Source organism: Erythrolamprus reginae, chromosome 12 (assembly GCF_031021105.1).
Source record: "Erythrolamprus reginae isolate rEryReg1 chromosome 12, rEryReg1.hap1, whole genome shotgun sequence".
Taxonomy (NCBI): Eukaryota; Metazoa; Chordata; class Lepidosauria; order Squamata; family Dipsadidae; genus Erythrolamprus; species Erythrolamprus reginae.
The window spans coordinates 7,713,247-7,732,718 of NC_091961.1; the positions used below are offsets into that span (position 1 = coordinate 7,713,247).

The following is a 19,472-nucleotide window of genomic DNA, read 5'->3' on the forward strand; positions in this document are numbered from 1 at the left end:
TGAATGTGAAATTGGTAAGTTAATGGGTTTATATCTGTAAAATATTAGACAAATATAAATTGCGAGTAATCCTACAGGGTCTGTGCATACAAATGCATGAAATACGTTAGAGGTAGATCAGGGGTGGGTTCCTACTTACCTCCCTGCCGTTTAACTTTCTCTTATTCCTGGTGTGCACATTTAGTGTGCCCGCACATGCTTTGCACACACACTTGTGCAGTGCCATCTGCTTTTTAAAAAAAACCTGAAAACAAGATGGTCACCTTATGCACCGTGCCAGAAGCTTGGCTTCTGCACATGCTCAGAAGAAAAATAAATAAAAATACATTTTCTCCCAAAATATTTAAAAAAAAGAAAAAAAAGATGGTGGCACTCATGGATTGTCACTGACCAAATTAGATCAGTTACATCATTGCAGTGAAGGGCTACCAAAATTTTTATTACCACACTGTGGGCATGGCTTATGCAGGATGCCCTGCATTTTCTTTCATTATCTTTCAGTGCAAATTGGGTGCTTTGGGGTAGAGCTCCATTTTCGCTACCCCACTGCATCCCACCCCCATCCGGGCAGTAGCCCACCCCTGCATCATCGTCAAATCACCAGCAGGTCACTTGGGTGAATCAGTCCAAACTGGGAGGAATCAAAGTGAAAGAGCCCTTCATGGCATTGGGCCAGAATATCTCCGAGACCGCCTTCTACTGCATGAATCCCAGCGACCGGTTAGGTCCCACAGATTTGGCTTTCTCCGGGTCCTTTCGACTAAACAATGTCATCTGGCGGAACCCAGGGGAAGAGCCTTCTCTGTGGCGGCCCCAACCCTCTGGAACCAGCTCCCCCCGGATATTAGAACTGCCCCCACCCTCCTTATCTTTTGTCTATGGAGTCTACGGAGTGGTGTGGTATACAAATCTAATAAAAAAATAAAAATAAAAATAAAAATAAAAATAAAAATAAAAATAAAAATAAAAGAAATAAAATAAAATGTAAAGTAAAGTAAAGTAAAGTAAAATAAAATAAAATGAAATGAAATGAAATGAAATAAAATAAAATAAAATAAAATAAGATAAAATAAACTTCTTAAAACCCACCTCTGCTGCCAGGCGTGGGGTAACTGAGACTTCTCCCCCAGGCCTATAAAGTTTATGTTGAGTGTATTTTTTCTTTTTAATAAGGGGCTTTTTAATGATCTTAATTATTAGATTTGTCTTATATTGTCTATTATTGTTGTGAGCCACCCCGAGTCTACGGAGAGGGGCGGCATTCAAATCAAATCAAATCAAATCTCAAATCAAATCAAATCTCAAATCAAATCAAATTGTAAAAAATACAGAAAATCCATTGACCTCTCCCCCAGCTATTGATTTGATGTGCCACTTAATCAGTGTTTCCAATCTCAACTAGTCTTCAATAACACCACATCTAAATTAATAGAAGAAACTTAATTATTAAAGAAACTTGAATCTGGGATTTTTGCAACACAGGGAATGTAAATTAATTTAATGCACTGGATTCACATAGCATGCTGATCACTGTGCAGTGAAAATGCATGCTAAAAATGTATCCCTCAGGATTAGAGGTTTGTGAAAGGTATATGGGATTATGTATGCCCCAATCCTATAGACAGTATTTCCATCTTGTATAAATTTTATTTCTCCCCATCTCCTTTTTTACAGGGGTGTTTACTTTGAGGGACTAACTTTAGGAATAGCTTTTACAAGAGGCATGTGTGATGATTTGGCATCTGTAGGAATTTCTCAGGTGGGTAGTGTTATCTGTTTGTAGTTAGTGAAACTTACTGTAAATCACTCATAATTTTATTATGAATAAAGACACTTCTAATTTTTGATCCACATCATTTTCATTTATATTTATTTATGAATTTGACATCTCCATGTCTTTCCTCAATTAATTGTCTTTTGCCATAATGCACTATGGAAATATCATAGAACAAGCTTTTTGTATGCTTTGATTTATTTATCAGAAGATGAAAATATATTATAATTATTTGAATCAGAAGAAGTCAAAGAAAAACTGCCATGATTGGCAGTTAAAATTATGATACAATACTTGCAAACAAGGATTCTGAACAATATTCTTGCTAACCGTGATATTAAATATGAAACATCCTTCTTTCATTCTAAGAAATTTAGGATCAAGACTTATATGGCTGAATTAATGTACAGTGCAAAATTGAGACAATATTAAATATGCCTTTAAAAAAACTTTCAATATTTGAAGAGCCTGTACGAAAATCATATTAGTCAGGAAAATACTAATAGTATTTACAGAGAAAACATTAAACTTAGCTTTGTTCACTTCAAATAGAATGGAGCCACATGGAGGTTATAAAGTTTTGTTCCTTAACAAGCAAAGTTAGGATCCTGAAACATGGGGTAACCCTAAGCCTGTTAGCTTAAGAAAGTCATTTTATTCAGAAGGACCAAATCTATTAAGCACTTCAGTCTTCAATATTCTAAAAATTTTAGCTTGTAGCAAAATTGACTAAGTAGTTTTTGGACTGAAGTTGCCTGTAAGTTTTAGTAACTAAATAAATACACACAGATGGATGGATGGATGCAAAGGTTTGGCTCTTCAGGGCCTTTTGGATGCAAATACTGTACAGTATCTGTGCATGTTCTGGAGTCCTCGGAGAGGGGTGGCATACAAATCTAATTTTATTATTGTTATTGTTATTGTTATTGTTATTGTTGTTGTTGTTGTTGTTGTTGTTGTTCTTCTTCTTCTTCTCGTTGTTGTTGTTGCTGTTGCTGTTGTTGTTGTTGTTATTATTATTATTATTATTATTATTATTATTATTATTATTATCAATGGTGCACACAAGTACCTAGAAGAGCTGGTACAAGTAGTCAGTGACTGTTTGAAGTGGCTTGGACCTCCCCAAAGCTATGTGTACCCAGATTTTGAGGTTCTGAGATCACATCACTGCATTTTGAGCCCTTGGCTATCAGCCTGTACTTAAGGGCATTCCCAATGGTCTGAGATGATGTAATTGTAATTTATGAGTTTTGTTAGAAATTGGCATTTTTTTTCTGGTTTTGGGCAAAAAGCAGCCTAAAACAAACAATGGATTTATTTAACAACCACAGTATTCTCTTAATAATTGCAACATTTGCTTCAATTTATTGTGTTTGCTTAAAGAATACTATAAAAAGGTGATAAAATTGGGTCATGTGATAACCCACTGTACAACCATTCTTACTTATGACCATAATTGCAAGGCTCAGTTATGTTCATAAACTGAGGATCTATGATCCTTTTGTTTCAGGCTTCAGATAACAGTAGACTTTCTTAGCATTTCTCCACATTAAAACCTGTTGCTGATAAAACAGTGGCACCATTTGGAGAAAGGATCTTATCCCTTCCACTCCAGGGGTGGGGTCTAACTTACATCGTCACTGGTTTGCTTCCTCCTGTGCCATGTGGCTGCACCTTGTGATCACATCTCTTGGCCATGTGTGTACTTTGCGCTATACACATACACAATGCCAAAAATTTCAATATATATATTTGAAATTTGGCTTCACATACAGAGAAGAAGAAAAAACCCCCACCTCTGTTCCACTTCCTTTGAGGCTAATGTTTTGTTTACATTTCAAATTTTTAACCCAGAAAAAATAATAGGAAGACATTTTAATGTCACATTATTCCAATGAGAAAATTGTGGAGGAAACCTCCATCTCTAAGCTACTAAAAGAAGCCATCAAACTTTGAAAAAAACCCCTGCTTTCTGCATGAAACCTATTCTAAGCCCTTTAAATTATTTCTTTTTCTAACTCTGATTTTTTTTAATAAAAAGTCCCAGAACAAAGATTTCAGCTCAATGCAAGTAACTAGGATCATTTTGGTTTATTGGTGGATTAGACAAAAATGTTTTCTCTTTTTTTCAGGATAACAACAACAAGGCAACTTTAGTTGCATCTATAATGACCCATGAGATGGGTCATAATCTTGGCATGAGTCACGATAGAGAGTCCTGTACTTGCAACAAAGGACTATGCATCATGAAGCCCACAATAGAGTAAGGGTTCAGAAAAAAAAACACTTTTAATGCCATTTAAATCATGTTATATTTAGATGATTGCAATGCCTTCATCACTTCGAGGTTCGACTACTGTAATGCTCGCTACATGGGGCTACCTTTGAAGAGTGTTCGGAAACTTCAGATCATGCAGAATGCAGCTGCAAGAGCTATCATGGGTTTTCCCAGATATGCCCATGTCACACCAACACTCTGCAGTCTGCATTGGTTGCTGATCAGTTTCCGGTCACAATTCAAAGTGTTGGTTATGACCTATAAAGCCCTTTATGGCATCGGGCCAGAATATCTCCGAGACTGCCTTCTGCCTCACGAATCCCAGCGACTGGTTAGGTCCCACAGATTTGGCCTTCTCTGGGTCCCATTGATGAACAATGTCGTCTGACCCAGGGGAAGAGCCTTCTCTGTGGCGGCCCTGATCCTCTGGAATCAACTCCCCTTGCCCCTTGCCCCACCCCCCTTGCCTTTTGCAAACTCCTTAAAGCCCACCTCTGTCATCAGGCATGGGGACATTGATTCCCCTGGACCGTTTTCCCTTTTATGTATAGTTTATATGAGATGTATGATTGCTATTAAGGGTTTTAAATTGCTTTAATCATTGGATTTGTACTGTTTTGTGTTGTGAGCCAGTCCGAGTCTCTGGAGAGGGGTGGCATACAAATTTAATTAATTAATTAATTAATCAATCAATCATGAAATTAAATATGCTGAGAGCTTAAAAATGAAATGGTCAGAATTACAGAACAATGAGGTCTGGTCAAACATGCGTAAATTTGTGGTGTGTGATTAAAATGTCTTGTATTTAAAAAGGTAGACGGTCTCAGTTGAATAGCCACCATTCAGTAGCTTCCTCTGAAACACAAGAGTTTAAAGTCATGATGAAAGTTATTAGGTTTATGTTTTCAAGAAAGAAAAGAGAAATGCAAAGCAGAAAGAGAAGGAGAGAAAGGAGGAGAAGGAGAAGAAGAGGGAGGGAGGAGGGTGGAGGGGAGAAGGAGGAAGAAGGGAGAGGGAGGGGGAAAGGGGAAGGGGAGGAGAGGAATGGGGAGACCATGTGGGCTATTTAATGGCCAAAAGCAGCTGGTCTTTGGGTTCTTGCTTTCACTCTCTAACTTGAGGCCCAATGATTATATTCCTAATGATTTGTAATAGCATTAGGAAAGTGGACTTATGATGTCGTATTTGTATCTCTTTCAGCATAGTATTTCAGAAGACAGTGGCAAGTTGCTGATATTAGAAAAGAAGTCCAATAAGTATCTTAATGCTCACTTTCCCTTAAAACATTTATTATAAAAAGGGCAACATCTCCCCAAAAGGGGGAAAATCCCTTTAATTACATTACTTCCCTCTCTTCCTCATCTTTACAGTTTTTACCCTCATCTACAGTTCAGCTCATATATATATATACAATGATACCTCATCTTACAAACGCCTCGTCATACAAACTTTTCAAGATACAAACCCGGGGTTTAAGATTTTTTTGCCTCTTCTTACAAACTATTTTCACCTTACAAACCCACCGCCGCCGCTGGGATGTCCCACCTCCAGACTTCCATTGCCAGCAAAGCACCCATTTTTGTGCTGCTGGGATTCCCCTGAGGCTCCCCTTCATGGGAAACCCTACCTCTGGACTTCCGTGTTTTTGTGATGCTGCAGAGGAATCCCAGCAGTGCAAAAACGGGCGCTTCACTGGCAACGGAAGTCTGGAGGTGGGGTTTCCCAGCGAGGGGAGCCTCAGTGAAATCGCAGCATCACAAAAACACAGAGGTCCAGAGGTGGGGTTTCGAGGACTTCGGTGTTTTTGTGATGCTGCGATTTCACTGATGCTCCCTTTGCTGGGAAACCCCACCTCCGGACTTCTATTGCCAGCGAAGCGCTCATTTTTGCGGTGCTGGGATTCCCCTACTGGGATTCCCCTGCAGCATTGCAAAAACACAGAATTCCGGAGGTGGGGTTTCCCATGGAGAGGAGCCTCAGGGGAATCCCAGCAGCACAAAACGGGCGCTTCAGCTGGCAAAAGGGGTGAATTTTGGGCTTGCACGCATTAATCACTTTTCCATTGATTCCTATGGGAAACATTGTTTCGTCTTACAAACTTTTCACCTTAAGAACCTTGTCCCGGAACCAATTAAGTTTGTAAGACAAGGTATCACTGTAGCATATTTGGGTTTTTTCCCGTGTAAGTTTCAGAGATTTCTGGCGACGTTTCGACGAGGTCCCACTCATCATCTTCAGGCTGGTGCTTTTGTCCTTGTGCTAGGGTGAATGCAGAGAGACCTGAGCTGCCTTCCCTCTATAAATACTGGTGGGTGGGTGTGGAGTGCTGGCTCAGCAGCTGCAAGCTGTGTTGAAACTTCCTGGTGAGTCAGTGGGGTAACACCTGGGATCATTGATGTAATTGATGTAGGCTGATTAGTTGATGTTTGTGGATTGGGGGTGATATCCTGAGTAGTTGGAACTTGCAGACTACTTAGCTGTTTTGTAATGAGTGTCCACATTTATATCGATTATAATATTCAAACACATATACCATTAATTCACATTATAATATCCAAACCATCTCTTATTCATCTTTACAGTTATTACCCTCCTTCTCAGTTCAGCTCTTGTAGTTTATGGTATTATGAGATGTTTGTCACGAGTGAAGAAGCACAATGCATTCTCAACGTCCCCTTGACCACTTCAGTTTGTGGAAATGGTGTTATGGAAGAGGGAGAAGAATGTGACTGTGGCCCTTCAGAGGTATTTTTTTTGTTTTTGTTTTCTTAATTAACAAGGGTAAATCAATGAACTGTCCTTGGAAAAGTGGTATGAGACATCCAAGGGGCTGACTTCTGAATGGCATAGGTTTATGTCCTTTATGTATATACATTTTATTTATTTTATTTTTATTTATTTGTTTTGTCAAATATGTATTGGTAGAATACAAAGATATAACAATGTTTATATACATGATACTAGTAAGCGAGAAACATGAGGACAGGGGACGGAAGGTACGCTGGTGCACTTATGGACGCCCCTTACTGACCTCTTAGGAATCGGGAGAGGTCAACAGTGGATAGTCTAAGGGTAAAGTTTTGGGAGTTAGGTGATGATACTATAGAATCAGGTAGTGAGTTCCAGGCATCAACTACTCGGTTACTACAGTCCTATTTCCTCCAGTCGTATTTGGAGCGGTTTACTTTAAGTTTGTATCTGTTGTGTGCTCGTGTTCTTTTGTGGTTGAAGCTGAAGTAATCCTTGAAAGGAAGGACATTGTAGCAGATGATTTTATGGGCTATGCTTAGGTCGTGTTTAAAGCAATGTAGTTCGAAGCTTTCTAAACCTAGGATTCAGGAGAGGAAAGGATGCATTTAGCCATGTTTCGCAGACAAAATGTTTGTGTTGCTTTCTTGGATTTGAGAAATCAGTTTTAGAGGAATAGAGAACTGATACCTCACTTACATTTTGGAAAGACAATGCATTAACATTCTTACCACACTAAGAATATCTTTCCCTCCTGAAAACCCCTACGTTGTTGACATTGCTATATTTCAAATGAAGACAAATTCATGTATCCTAGGAGAAGCCAGTCTGGGATTGTCACCAGGTCCAAGAGATTTAGTCTTCCAAACTTTCAGACTTATGCTGCAGGTCATCCTCAGGGAATTTCTCTCTCACCAGAATATGTACCATCTCTAGCTCTGGTGATTGAACCTTATTGGGTCTTGCAACTTGACCACATTACCTATCACACTGTTTACTTGAGCGCTTTTTCTCAGAATGTATGATCTTCAACTTCTGTTCTGCTTTCTAATAGTAAATTTTAACAGGAACTGTGGTTTATTCTCCTTTGATTGTTAAATGGAGTCAATAGAATAGAATAGAATAGAATTTTTATTGGCCAAGTGTGATTGGATCCACAAGAAATTTGTCTTGGTGCATATGCTCTCAGCGTACATAAAATAAAATATACATTTGTCAAGAATCATGTGGTACAACACTTAATGATTGCCATAGGGGTCAAATAAGCAATGAAGAAGCAATATGAATAAAAGTCTTAGGATATAAGCAACAAGTTACAGTCATACAGTCAACATGGGAGGAAATGGGTGAAAGGAATGATGAGAAAAACTAGTAGGATATAAGTGCAGATTTAGTAGAAAGTCTGACAGTGTTGAGGGAATTATTTGTTTAGTAGAGTGATGGCGTTCGGAAAAAACCCGTTCTTGTGTCTAGTGGTCTTGTTGTGCAGTGCTCTGTAGCGACACATGTAATGATCTTTGAGAAGGTGCTTGAGAGGCAAATAGGAAGATCAGGCTACTTAATTGTCAGATAAAAGGTAGCTCAGCCTGCAGAAACAATGGGGATATGACAATCATCTCAAGTGGAATACCCATCTTTCCGTAAAGATAAGGGGATAAATGTTCTTTCGGGCATGAAATATTAAGGCTATTATAACTCTAGAATAAAGGTAGCATTAAACATTCATGTTTGGTGCTTCTTCTCTGGCCTAAATCGTTCAGGATAAGCAAGAGTTTTGGGTTGCAGGTTTTATGTGAGCTTCACAATTAGAAGGTGAGCCTATTTGGGAGGTGGGTTTCTTATCACATAGGAAATACGTAGTAAATCTGTTTCATGCAGAAATGCCATCATTATTTTGAAATAGCATAGATAACAGAGTTGGAAGGAATCTTGAAGGTCGTATAGTCCAACATCCTGCTCAAGCTGAAAAGAGCAGATACTATCTCAAAAAGGCTGACCAGTCTGTTGTTGATGGGGCGTCAATCACTGATGGATCCAATGATCCAGTGATGGATCAGTAATGGATCATGGATCGGGGGAGGGCATGGATGGGACACTGTTGGTATGTCTCGGTATAGCTAGGCTATGAGACCTTTGACATACACTGAGCAGAGAATTTTAACAGAATGTGGATGTGTGGTAAAGCCAAAGAAATAGACACAGACTTAGTTATGCTGAATAAGTACTATTTACATATATACAAAATAGAAACAATCCATAACAAGCACTAAGCAAACAAAAGCACTAAGCAAGCACACTCCCCCCTCAAGGCAAAGCAAAAGTGAATGAGCGATAAAGCATCATTGAGGGAAGGAGTACTGGTGCCCTCTTATGGCGAACCAGCCCAAAATATTTAAAGTGATAGTACAAGAGACTACAATAGATAGTACAAGAGACTACAATAGCTAGTTTACAATGGAAACCCTAACAACCATGTACCTTGTACTATCAGACACAATGGTGGATACAATGGTGGTCAACCAACAAACGCTCAGGCTGATATTAGTTCCTGTCATCTTCCAACATGAGCCCATAAGACAGAAATTGACATTTCCCCTCTACAAAAGAAACCAATTCAAAGAGACTAGGCAGAATAGCCTATGACGTCACTTGATATTTTTTTGGTTTTCAGACATGTAACAATAAGTGCTGCGAAGCTGCAACTTGTACACTGACACCTGAGGCACAGTGTGCAGGTGGGGCCTGTTGTGAAGAATGCCAGGTAAGACTTGCTTATTTTTAACGCTAGGAGAGGTTTTATTATTATTTATTATTTATTGATTTTGTCCAATACACGATGAGGGTTTTAGTGGGTATACACATAGTAAAATACATAGTGAAGGTTATACATGATGTTTTTTATTACTGTTGTTGGCTGCCCCGAGTCTATGGAGAGGGGTGGCATACAAATCCAATAAATAAATAAATAAATAAATAAATAAATAAATAAATAGATAGATAGATAGATAGATAGATAGATAGATAGATAGATAGATAGATAGATAAACAAACAAACTAACAAACAAACAAACAAACAAATAAATAAATAGAGGATATACTCATAGCAAAATCCCAGCGACCAGTTAGGTCCCACAGAGTTGGCCTTCTCCGGGTCCCGTCGACTAAACAATGTCGTTTGACGGAACCCAAGGGAAGAGCCTTCTCTGTGGTGGCCCTGACCCTCTGGAACCAGCTCCCCCCAGAGATTAGAACTGCCCCAACCCTCCTTGCCTTTCGTAAACTCCTTAAAACCCACCTTTGCCGTCAGGCATGGGGGAATTAAGACATCTCCCCCGGGCCTATACAGTTTATGCATGGTATGTTTGTGTATATTTATATGCTGCTAAAAAGTGACCATTGGAAGCATTCTTGATTCTCACCCACAGTTTAAGAGAGCAGGAGAACTGTGCCAGGCAGCAAAAGATGAGTGTGACCTGCCTGAATTCTGCACTGGCCAAGATGCTGAGTGTCCCTGGAATCGCTTCCAGGAGGATGGACACCCGTGCCAAAACAACTTGGGTATCTGCTTCCAGGGGGCATGTCCAACCTTAGAAAAACAATGTATTGCTCTCTTTGGGCCAGGTAAGGAACCTTGGGATTCTGGAATAGTACTGTTATAAAAGACTAAGACAGTTGTTGTTGATCAAAGATATTGTATCCACAGTAAATCATCATTTCATTATTGTTCTGCCTGGCCACGTGCCCCCCCCCCCCCCAGGAATGAAATAATTAGTCAAACACACACACACACACAGGCAGGCTTGTAAAAATAAAGCAAGGGTTGTTCTTTATATTCAGGAAAGTGTAGACCATGGAGTTTCAGAGCAATGTTAGTTTAAAAGTTCAATAGGTCAGAGTTAATTACTCAAATCAGTGCAAAAGCCTTTCAGGCTTCCAAATAACTCACAACTTAAATGTAAGAATGTCCAGAAATCCACAGCAAACACAAAACCACAATTCATCAACGTTTCCTCAAAACGTAACAATAGACTCCCACACAAATCACTCCAACCCTCCCCTTTTTCAAGGTTGCAACAGCATCATTAATTCTTATACCCTGTGACCTATAATCTGTTTCTGCATTTACACAGCTGCTCTTGTCTTCCCAGCATTCTCCTGACCCGAACACTAAGAATAGTATTGTTCATTAACTCCTCCCCTTCTGATTCCGATGAAACTCTGGCTGGAGATCTGACTGGCTCTATTCCCTTCTCTGTCTCTCCTTCTGGTTCACTGTCTGATTCGTCCTCCAGCCAGAGGAGTCTTCTGTGAACAGACGACTCCCACTCCTCTGCATCAAAATCAGCAGCCAAAGGAGCTGGCCTGAAGCCACAACAATTATGCTGGCATATTTTTTTCAAAGATAAAGTTCTTTTTTTGGGAGCTTCATAGTTCAGTCCTCCAGATCAGTCCGTCTTTTGGTTTAAAGCGCCAAGCTTCCCAATAGAACATGGTCAACGGTCAAAGACAACTGCAGACCAGAAATCTGGAAAGAGAGACTTGGTGGTAGAGTGCTTTGTGGCTGTTGCACCTTCCCAAAGTGGACAAAGATGTGAGACAAAACATATGTGAACTTTATATGTGAGAATGCCATTTATAAACTACTATAGAATAGAATAGAATAGAATTTTATTGGCCAAGTGTGATTGGACACACAAGGAATTTGTCTTGGTGCATATGCTCTCAGCGTACATAAAATAAAATATACATTTGTCAAGAATCATGTGGTACAACACTTAATGATTGTCATAGGGGTCAAATAAGCAATGAAGAAGCAATATTAATAAAAATCTTAGGATATAAGCAACAAGTTACAGTCATACAGTCAACATGGGAGGAAATGGGTGAAAGGAATGATGAGAAAAACTAGTAGAATAGAAGTGCAGATTTAGTAGAATATTACAGCATCAGCTCAAAATTATTTCCCAATACTCTTTTTCTTAGATCAACAGGTATTGTGAAGTAAGTCAATACTACTGGAAAAGTACAAATAACATCAAGAACCTATCATAAGCTTAGAGTTTTGTCCATTTGTCATTTTAAGAATTAATTAGGACCACTGATAGACCCATCACTTCCCATCTTTCTCAAGCAGAGATAATGGAGATTGAACATGCATAAGTGTATTCAAACCTTAAAATTGAATTTTCCTTCAGATTTGGTATAGTAATTCAAGAAACAGATGATTCTTATCACTGATCACTCACGACTTTAATATGAAGAGTATCCAAAAATTTTCACCATAATTTTACGTTGTAAAAGGAACATAAATTCCTGGTAGTTAACTAGTTAACTATTCATATAAAGGACATATTTTTTCTGGGAAACAGGAAACAAGGAGATTTCCCTTGATCATTCATAGTGATTTCTGACAATCTCAAAATGGGTGAACAATGAGGTCTGACGGTAGGGAAAGAGAGTAGAATGCTTGGCTGCATAGCTAGAGGTATAACAAGCAGGAAGAGGGATATTGTGATCTGGCTGAATAGAGAGCTGGTGAGACCACATTTGGAATACTGTGTCCAGTTCTGGAGACCTCACCTACAAAAAGATATTGATAAAATTGAACAGGTTCAAAGACAGGCTACAAAAATGTTGGAAGGTCTTAAGCATAAAACGTATCAGGAAAGACTTCATGAACTCAATCTGTATAGTCTGGAGGACAGAAGGGAAAGGGGGGACATGATCGAAACATTTAAATATGTTAAAGCGTTCAATAAGGTCCAGGAGGGAAGTGTTTTTATTAGGAAAGTGAACACAAGAGCAAGGGGGCACAATCTGAGGTTAGTTGGGGGGAAGATCAAAAGCAACGTGAGAAAATATTTTATTGGAATAATAGTAAATGCTTGGAACAAACGTCCAGCAGACGTGGTTGGTAAATCCACAGTAACTGAATTTAAACATGCCTGGGATAAACATCCATCCATCCTAAGATAAAATACAGGAAATAGTATAAGGGCAGACTAGATGGACCATGAGGTCTTTTTCTGCCCTCAACCTTCTATGTTCCTATGTTTCTATTGATGGGTGGTGCAGTAAAGCTTTGCATGCAGAATATCTCCGGTACAATTTTGAGTCCCTAATTAATAGCATTACGTGGCACGTCATGCTGATTTAGAATCCTATTGACATGTTAAACACTCAGGTATTTGTTTTGGTTTCTCACTCCCCTCTTACAGGTGCGAAAGTGGCTCCAGATGAGTGTTTTGCAAATAACGAGAAAGGGAACAGTTATGGCTTCTGCAAACCCAAAAACGATGCAAAGGTTCCCTGTGAACCAAAGTAAGCAGTCTAAATTATTTCCTGCTATGATGTTGACACCATTTAATAATAACATAAAAGGTGTTTTCAAGCCCATATCTGTGGGAACCTGAGTCTATCACCAGAAGTGTGAGCCAATTTCTGAATGGCTAATTTTCCTTTGTTTTCTATCTTGTGTACAAGAGGGGTAAACCCTTTTATACCCCACTTCAGAAGTGGGTTCCTACCAGTTCGATAGAATCGTTAGTAACTTGGCGGCCTGGGCCGCTGGAAGCAGCAGTGACTCAGGCCTGCAATGCCCGAGCTGGTTCTCTCACCATTGTCATAGGCACTGCCATCTTGTTTTTTGCTTCTGTACAGAATCCGAACCCACCCCTGCCTCACTTGAGTTAAAAGTAGGGTATAAAAGGAGTTCCTTGAGGATAAAAGTGCCTTTTAAGAGACTGTATGAAAAAGTAGAGGTACTCCTTGAGTTACAACCATTTATTTTAGACAAAATAAACTGTGACTTAGTGTTCTGCTGGCTCCTGGCACGAGCCTTCAATTAAATGTAAAAGTAGCAAAAACAGACACACACACACAGGACAAGGCAACAATCGTTTCTTTATCCAAAGAAAAATAGAAGAAAACCCTCTTTTGAATTCAAAGGACTCACTTGTAAAAACAAACAAACCTGAATGTTGTGAAATAACAAAAAGAATAAACTCAAGTCAATTAACCAGTATCAGTGAATTTGTCACTGCTACTCTTCTTCAGACGTTGTAAACTCACTATGATTTATGGTCAGAGTCCTGAAATCCAAACACAAGGTCCTGGGAAAATCCGGAACAGCAATGCAAACTCCACAAGCACAATCAGATAATCTTCCATACTGCGAGGCCGGCATGCTGCCCATTTAACAGCAGCCCTAATTACTTGAACCCCACCCAACCATGGGTGGACTCTATTATCTCCTGTAATATCTGCTGTTCTCTTCTATGCATAGCTCTACACATGCGTGGGTCTATCACAACTTCCTCATCAGAGTCTATCTCACAGACACTCCCTTCTTCAGAGGATAATTTGCTGCCTGAAGCTATCGGCAGCAAACCAGGCCTGTGACATTTGGATGTTTCACCCACATCCACCCCCACAGTCCTTGGGGCAGGAGCTGGGCCAGAGCTAACCACAACACTTAGGAATCACAATGACAAAATATGTACCACAAGTTGAACCCAATCCAAACAATAAGCTGCCTTTTTGTGATGTGTGTAAATTCATTCTGCCTCTAGCTCTTGCATAAACCCACAGAATCCTATGCAATTTTTCCCTATTAAAAGAATGTCAGTCCTTGTTTTATATATATCCCTATTTCAGTATTAATGGAGTAATAAGGAAATGGATTAATAGCCATCTTTCACAATAATTTCCCTTCCCCTTTAGCTTTCAACTCACCTCACACACACACATACCCCATCATTCACTAGTCACAGATCAGAAATTTAGGCTAGAGATCTTGAAAAAAATCAACCCTCCTAAATCTGCTTTAGGAGTTTTCCATGTGGACAATAGATATGTTACCACTCTGATGATAAGAATCCTGACTCAAACTATCTTCATACTCATAAATAGGGAAACCATGTGAGGTTGTTGGAACTGTGTTTCTCTACTTTTTCTCCAAAACCTGAAACACCTTGTGAATTTTTTTAATTTACTTGTTAAAGCCAACATTTGAGATTGAGCAAACCTCTGATTCTCCATCACCTTTTTAAATTTTTAACGTAAATATTTTAAAATGAGCAAAGAAACAGTTATTTTATTAATCCACTTCATTAATTAGAAGAAATTGACTGTTTCTTTTTCAGGGATGTTAAATGTGGCAGGTTATACTGCATAAGTGATTCAACAGAAGATGATTCGTGCCAATACGGCTTTTCAGAAGGAAATCCAGATTATGGAATGGTTGAACTTGGAACAAAGTGTGGAGAAGGAATGGTTAGTAAAAGATTAGCTCTTCTCTGTCTGCTGGAAGATCGGATTCCAAAGGTTGATCATTGAAAGAAATTTTTGTAAAGGATTTTGCTGAAAGCTGGTTTAGATTTTCTTTCCTTTTTGGGGGGAGGGGGTTGTATTTTTTATTTATTTTATATTTTAATTTAAAATACAAAACTCCCAAAACTCTAAACAAAGAAACAAATGAAACAAGACATTAAGAAAGTGCATTAAAAATTAAAAACCCTAACACATAAACATATATTTCCCCCCTACTTGAATACCAATTAATATATCACTACAACATTAGTTTCCCACCTCTTGAGAATCAGGCCCCAGAATTTTTTGAACTTCTAAAACTATTTGAAAATTATTTACTTGTCATTTATATACTACATTAATGAAAAAATATTTAACAAGAATAACAATAATCATAAAAAGGCAAAATTAAGTTATAATAATAATAATAATTTTATTTTATTTTATTTTATTTTATTTTATTTTTTATTTTATTTTATTTTATTTTATTTTATTTTATTTTATTTTATTTTATTTTATTTTATTTTATTTTATTTTATTTTATTTTATTATTTTATTTTATTTTATTTTATTTTATTTTATTTTATTTTATATTTATTTTATTTTATTTTTTTATTTTATTTTATTTTATTTTATTTTATATTTTATATTTTATATTTTATATTTTATATTTTATATTTTATATTTTATATTTTATATTTTATATTTTATATTTTATATTTTATATTTTATATTTTATATATTTTATATTTTATATTTTATATTTTTTTAAATTTTTAAATTTTATTATTTTATTTATTTATTTTTATTTTATTTTATTTTATTTTATTTTATTTATTTTATTTTATTATTTTTTATTATTTTTTATTTTTTATTTTAATTTATATTTCAATTTAAAATACAAAACTCCCAAAACTTTAAACAAAGAAACAAATGAAACAAGACGGAGTGGCTGTGGGTCTTGCCTCCCAAGGACAATTCCATCTGTCCGTCCATTACCCTGGGGGGGAAACTACTGACCCCCTCAGAGAGGGTTCGCAACTTGGGCATCCTCCTCGATCCACAGCTGACATTGGAACATCATCTTTCGACTGTGGCGAGGGGGGCGTTTGCCCAGGTTCGCCTGGTGCACCAGTTGCGGCCCTATTTGGACAGGGAGTCATTGCTCACAGTCACTCATGCCCTCATCACCTCGAGGTTTGATTACTGCAACGCTCTCTACATGGGGCTACCTCTGAAAAGTGTTCGGAAACTTCAGATCGTGCAGAACTGTGAGCAATGACTCCCTGTCCAAATAGGGCTGCAACTGGTGCACCAGGCAAACCTGGGCAAATGCCCCCCTCGCCACAGCCGAAACATGATATCACTGTTAAGTGATTCATCCTTAATCAGATATTGATATTTGTTTATTAATACCATCTCTTATCAATTGTTGTCTGATTAAATATCCAGTGTCCAAAGTTAATATTATTTTCCCCAAAAAGTCCAGATGAAAGTGCTTTCCAGTTAAGTATGACAAATTCATTCCACAATCATCTTTAAGGCTCCTAAGGAAAACCAATAAATCACTTCTGTACTCAGTCAGATTTCCGCTATTGTAAAAAAATAATACAGGTTCAACATCAAGGAGATGTGCAATCAATTCACTTATAAATCTGTGTAGTCCACATTTCTTAGCAATGAACCTGCTGGTTTCAAATCACATCCCTTTTGTGAACCTAATTTATCCAAAGCTACATGGACCTGGATATTTTCTGCAGCCATTAACATTTCATCAAACTTTAAGAAAACGCTTTCAACTAGGGATTGCATATGGCAAAATGATCTTTTTTTCACATGTCAATTTTACTCAGAAGAAAGGAGAAAAGAATGAAAGAACAGATAACAGCAACAGTAATAGCACTTAGACTTATAAATATAAACTGAAAGAGGTTTTTTGACTATCTTGGGCTAGTTCTAGGGAATGACAGAGTTTTATTGTGTGGGAAAGTTCTGTCTCACTTTATTGATAATCTTAGACTTTTACTTTCAGATCTGTGTCTTTGACAAGTGTACTTTGATAAAGACAGAGACAGAGACAACCATTGGACCAAGCACTTAGCTTCTCTCAAATTTGATTTTGGAGATCTTCCTTCCAGAAGGCTTGGCTTCCCTCAAGCCCAAAGAGACCCATCCGTCTTTACTGTACTAGTAAATCATTCTTAATTCCTAGATGGCATCTAAAATCTGCAATATTTCTTCTCCATATTTAATCTGACTACTTTTTGCTGTTATTAAATTTTTTTCCATCCACAAGGCTCCAAGTAAAACACCAAAGTACCATGTACAACACCAAATGTACCTTTGCTGTCAAGAAAAAAATATGGACTGTTTTTCTTTTGCCAATTTCAAAACATGTTTTAATATAACAAGTTCTAATTTTGGAGCTGTCATATTCAGAATCAATGTATTCCATTCCAATTTTTTTACTCTGACAATCAATGATGTAGTTGCTTCAATCAATAAACAAATCTCATTCTGCATTTAGTAAATGTTGATTTTTAAATGTGTTCCTCTGGAGTAAATCACATCAAGAGAATTTACATGTAGTCATGAGATAAATCATCAGGTCAATTATTTATTGGCATTTATTAAACTGATTGGATTTAGTTCACTCAGTCAGCCAGAAAATTCAAAAGACTGATAGTATTTTATTCTCATCTTGTCTCAGAAGGAGCCCTAATAATACTTCATATACTGTTCTGTCTGGGTCACTCCAGAAGCCAATACCAACCCAAAAAGAGAAGCCAGACACACTGGTAAAAGGCAAAGGCAGTTTTATAAAATCCAAGAAAAACACAGGTAACAGAAAATGTCCTTACAAACAGGAAAATGCTGTATCTTCAGATATATTCACGAAGGCCAAAAGTCCATGCAGCAATACAGAATTCTTGCTGCCAAGCCAAAGCTGTAGATAGCAGACCTACACCTCCCACGGATCTTCCAAAGCTGCTGGGCCACAAGCCAGGAACAGAGACACCGAGAAACAAGACAGGATAACGCCACGCCAAGCTGATAACACTCCACATGGCTTAAAGGGCTAGCCTGCCTTTTAAACCCTGCTGATGAGTATCACACCCAACCCAGCTGTTTCTACTTCAATGGTGAAAATATCTCTTTAACTGCTCCTTTCGTTGCTCTGAACGTCACTGTCTCATGTCAATGACAGCTTGTGCGTCATCACCTAATGACTCCAAGCTACTGGCCGGGGAGAGCCCCCCCCCGGGGCTCTCATGCTGTTCTCCTTCATCCCATTCCTGATTTTCCTCTCCCCCGTCCGACTGTTCAGCCCCCTCCTCTGCGCTGTCATCCTCCTCCGGGCATGGAGCCAGCAGAGACACAGCTGGTCCCTGAGCAGCCTCAGGCTGAATCACAACATATACATATGGCAATATAGAGCTATTTATTAGTGATTAGGGAGTAGGTGGCTCCATCTGAGTTGATCAGAACCAGGAACTTTACCAAAAATGATTGGGCTATTTTCAAATCCTTGAGCTATCACAGTCTGATTTCTTGTACATGTTCAAGGGATAGAAACCAGTTCAGGTAAAGGGTTAATATCACATTATAATTAGTGTTGGGCGAACCGAACCTGCAAACCCGAACGCGAACTTTTTTAAAACAATCCCCTTAATCAGTCCTTTAGTACTTAGCTAGCAGCTGTGAAGAAACGTCACAGCCCTCCTTCTCCCACGAAGCGAAACACACACACTTTGCTCTCCTGTGGTTTCAAAGTCGTGAAAAATCGACAAACAAAGTCCAGAAACAATAAGATACGGTCCTGAAGAATTACAATCAGACCCAAACACAGGTGGCCTCTCTTATCTCCTGTAATATTTCTTCAATTGGTCTCTTCTATGCATAATTCTGCACATGCGTGTGTCCAACACTTCCTCATCCGAATCGACCGAATATAATGGGAGATGGGCTTCCTGGGCTGTGTGCCAAGCCCCCCTCTTCCAAGTCACCCCACCTTCTTCTTCGTCCGAGGAAACTGCACTACCTGACTCTGTCGGCAATAAAACAGGTCTATGCAATGTTGAGGTCTCCCCTGCATCCACCTCTATATTCCTTGGGGCAGGAGCTGGGCCAGAGCCAACCACAACACCTTCCCAGCCAAGTCAAAAAATCTCATTTTATTACTCCAACGATTTATAAGAAGTAATTGTCAGAAAAGATTCTAAGGAATTCTGATAAAACTTCATTTATCTTTATTCATCCATAGCACATCATTGATGGCACATATTTTCCCCTTGAAATGCTTTCTAAAAGCTTCCATATACTATATTCATCTCAACCTACAGCTGTGCATTATTGGTA

General features: G+C 38.3%; 1 protein-coding gene across 1 annotated transcript in view; it reads left to right on the top strand.

Moving 5' to 3' along the window:
• Positions 1-17,635, top strand: part of LOC139174776 (zinc metalloproteinase-disintegrin-like NaMP) — a 32,516-nt gene extending 14,881 nt beyond the window's left edge. The window contains 8 exon segments of the mRNA XM_070765325.1: positions 1,675-1,759; positions 3,910-4,040; positions 6,638-6,800; positions 9,475-9,564; positions 10,229-10,424; positions 13,022-13,124; positions 14,948-15,077; positions 17,146-17,635. Of these exon segments, the coding sequence (XP_070621426.1) occupies positions 1,675-1,759; positions 3,910-4,040; positions 6,638-6,800; positions 9,475-9,564; positions 10,229-10,424; positions 13,022-13,124; positions 14,948-15,077; positions 17,146-17,214 (967 nt within the window). The 3' untranslated portion in view covers positions 17,215-17,635.
• Positions 17,636-19,472: the final 1,837 nt, after the last annotated feature.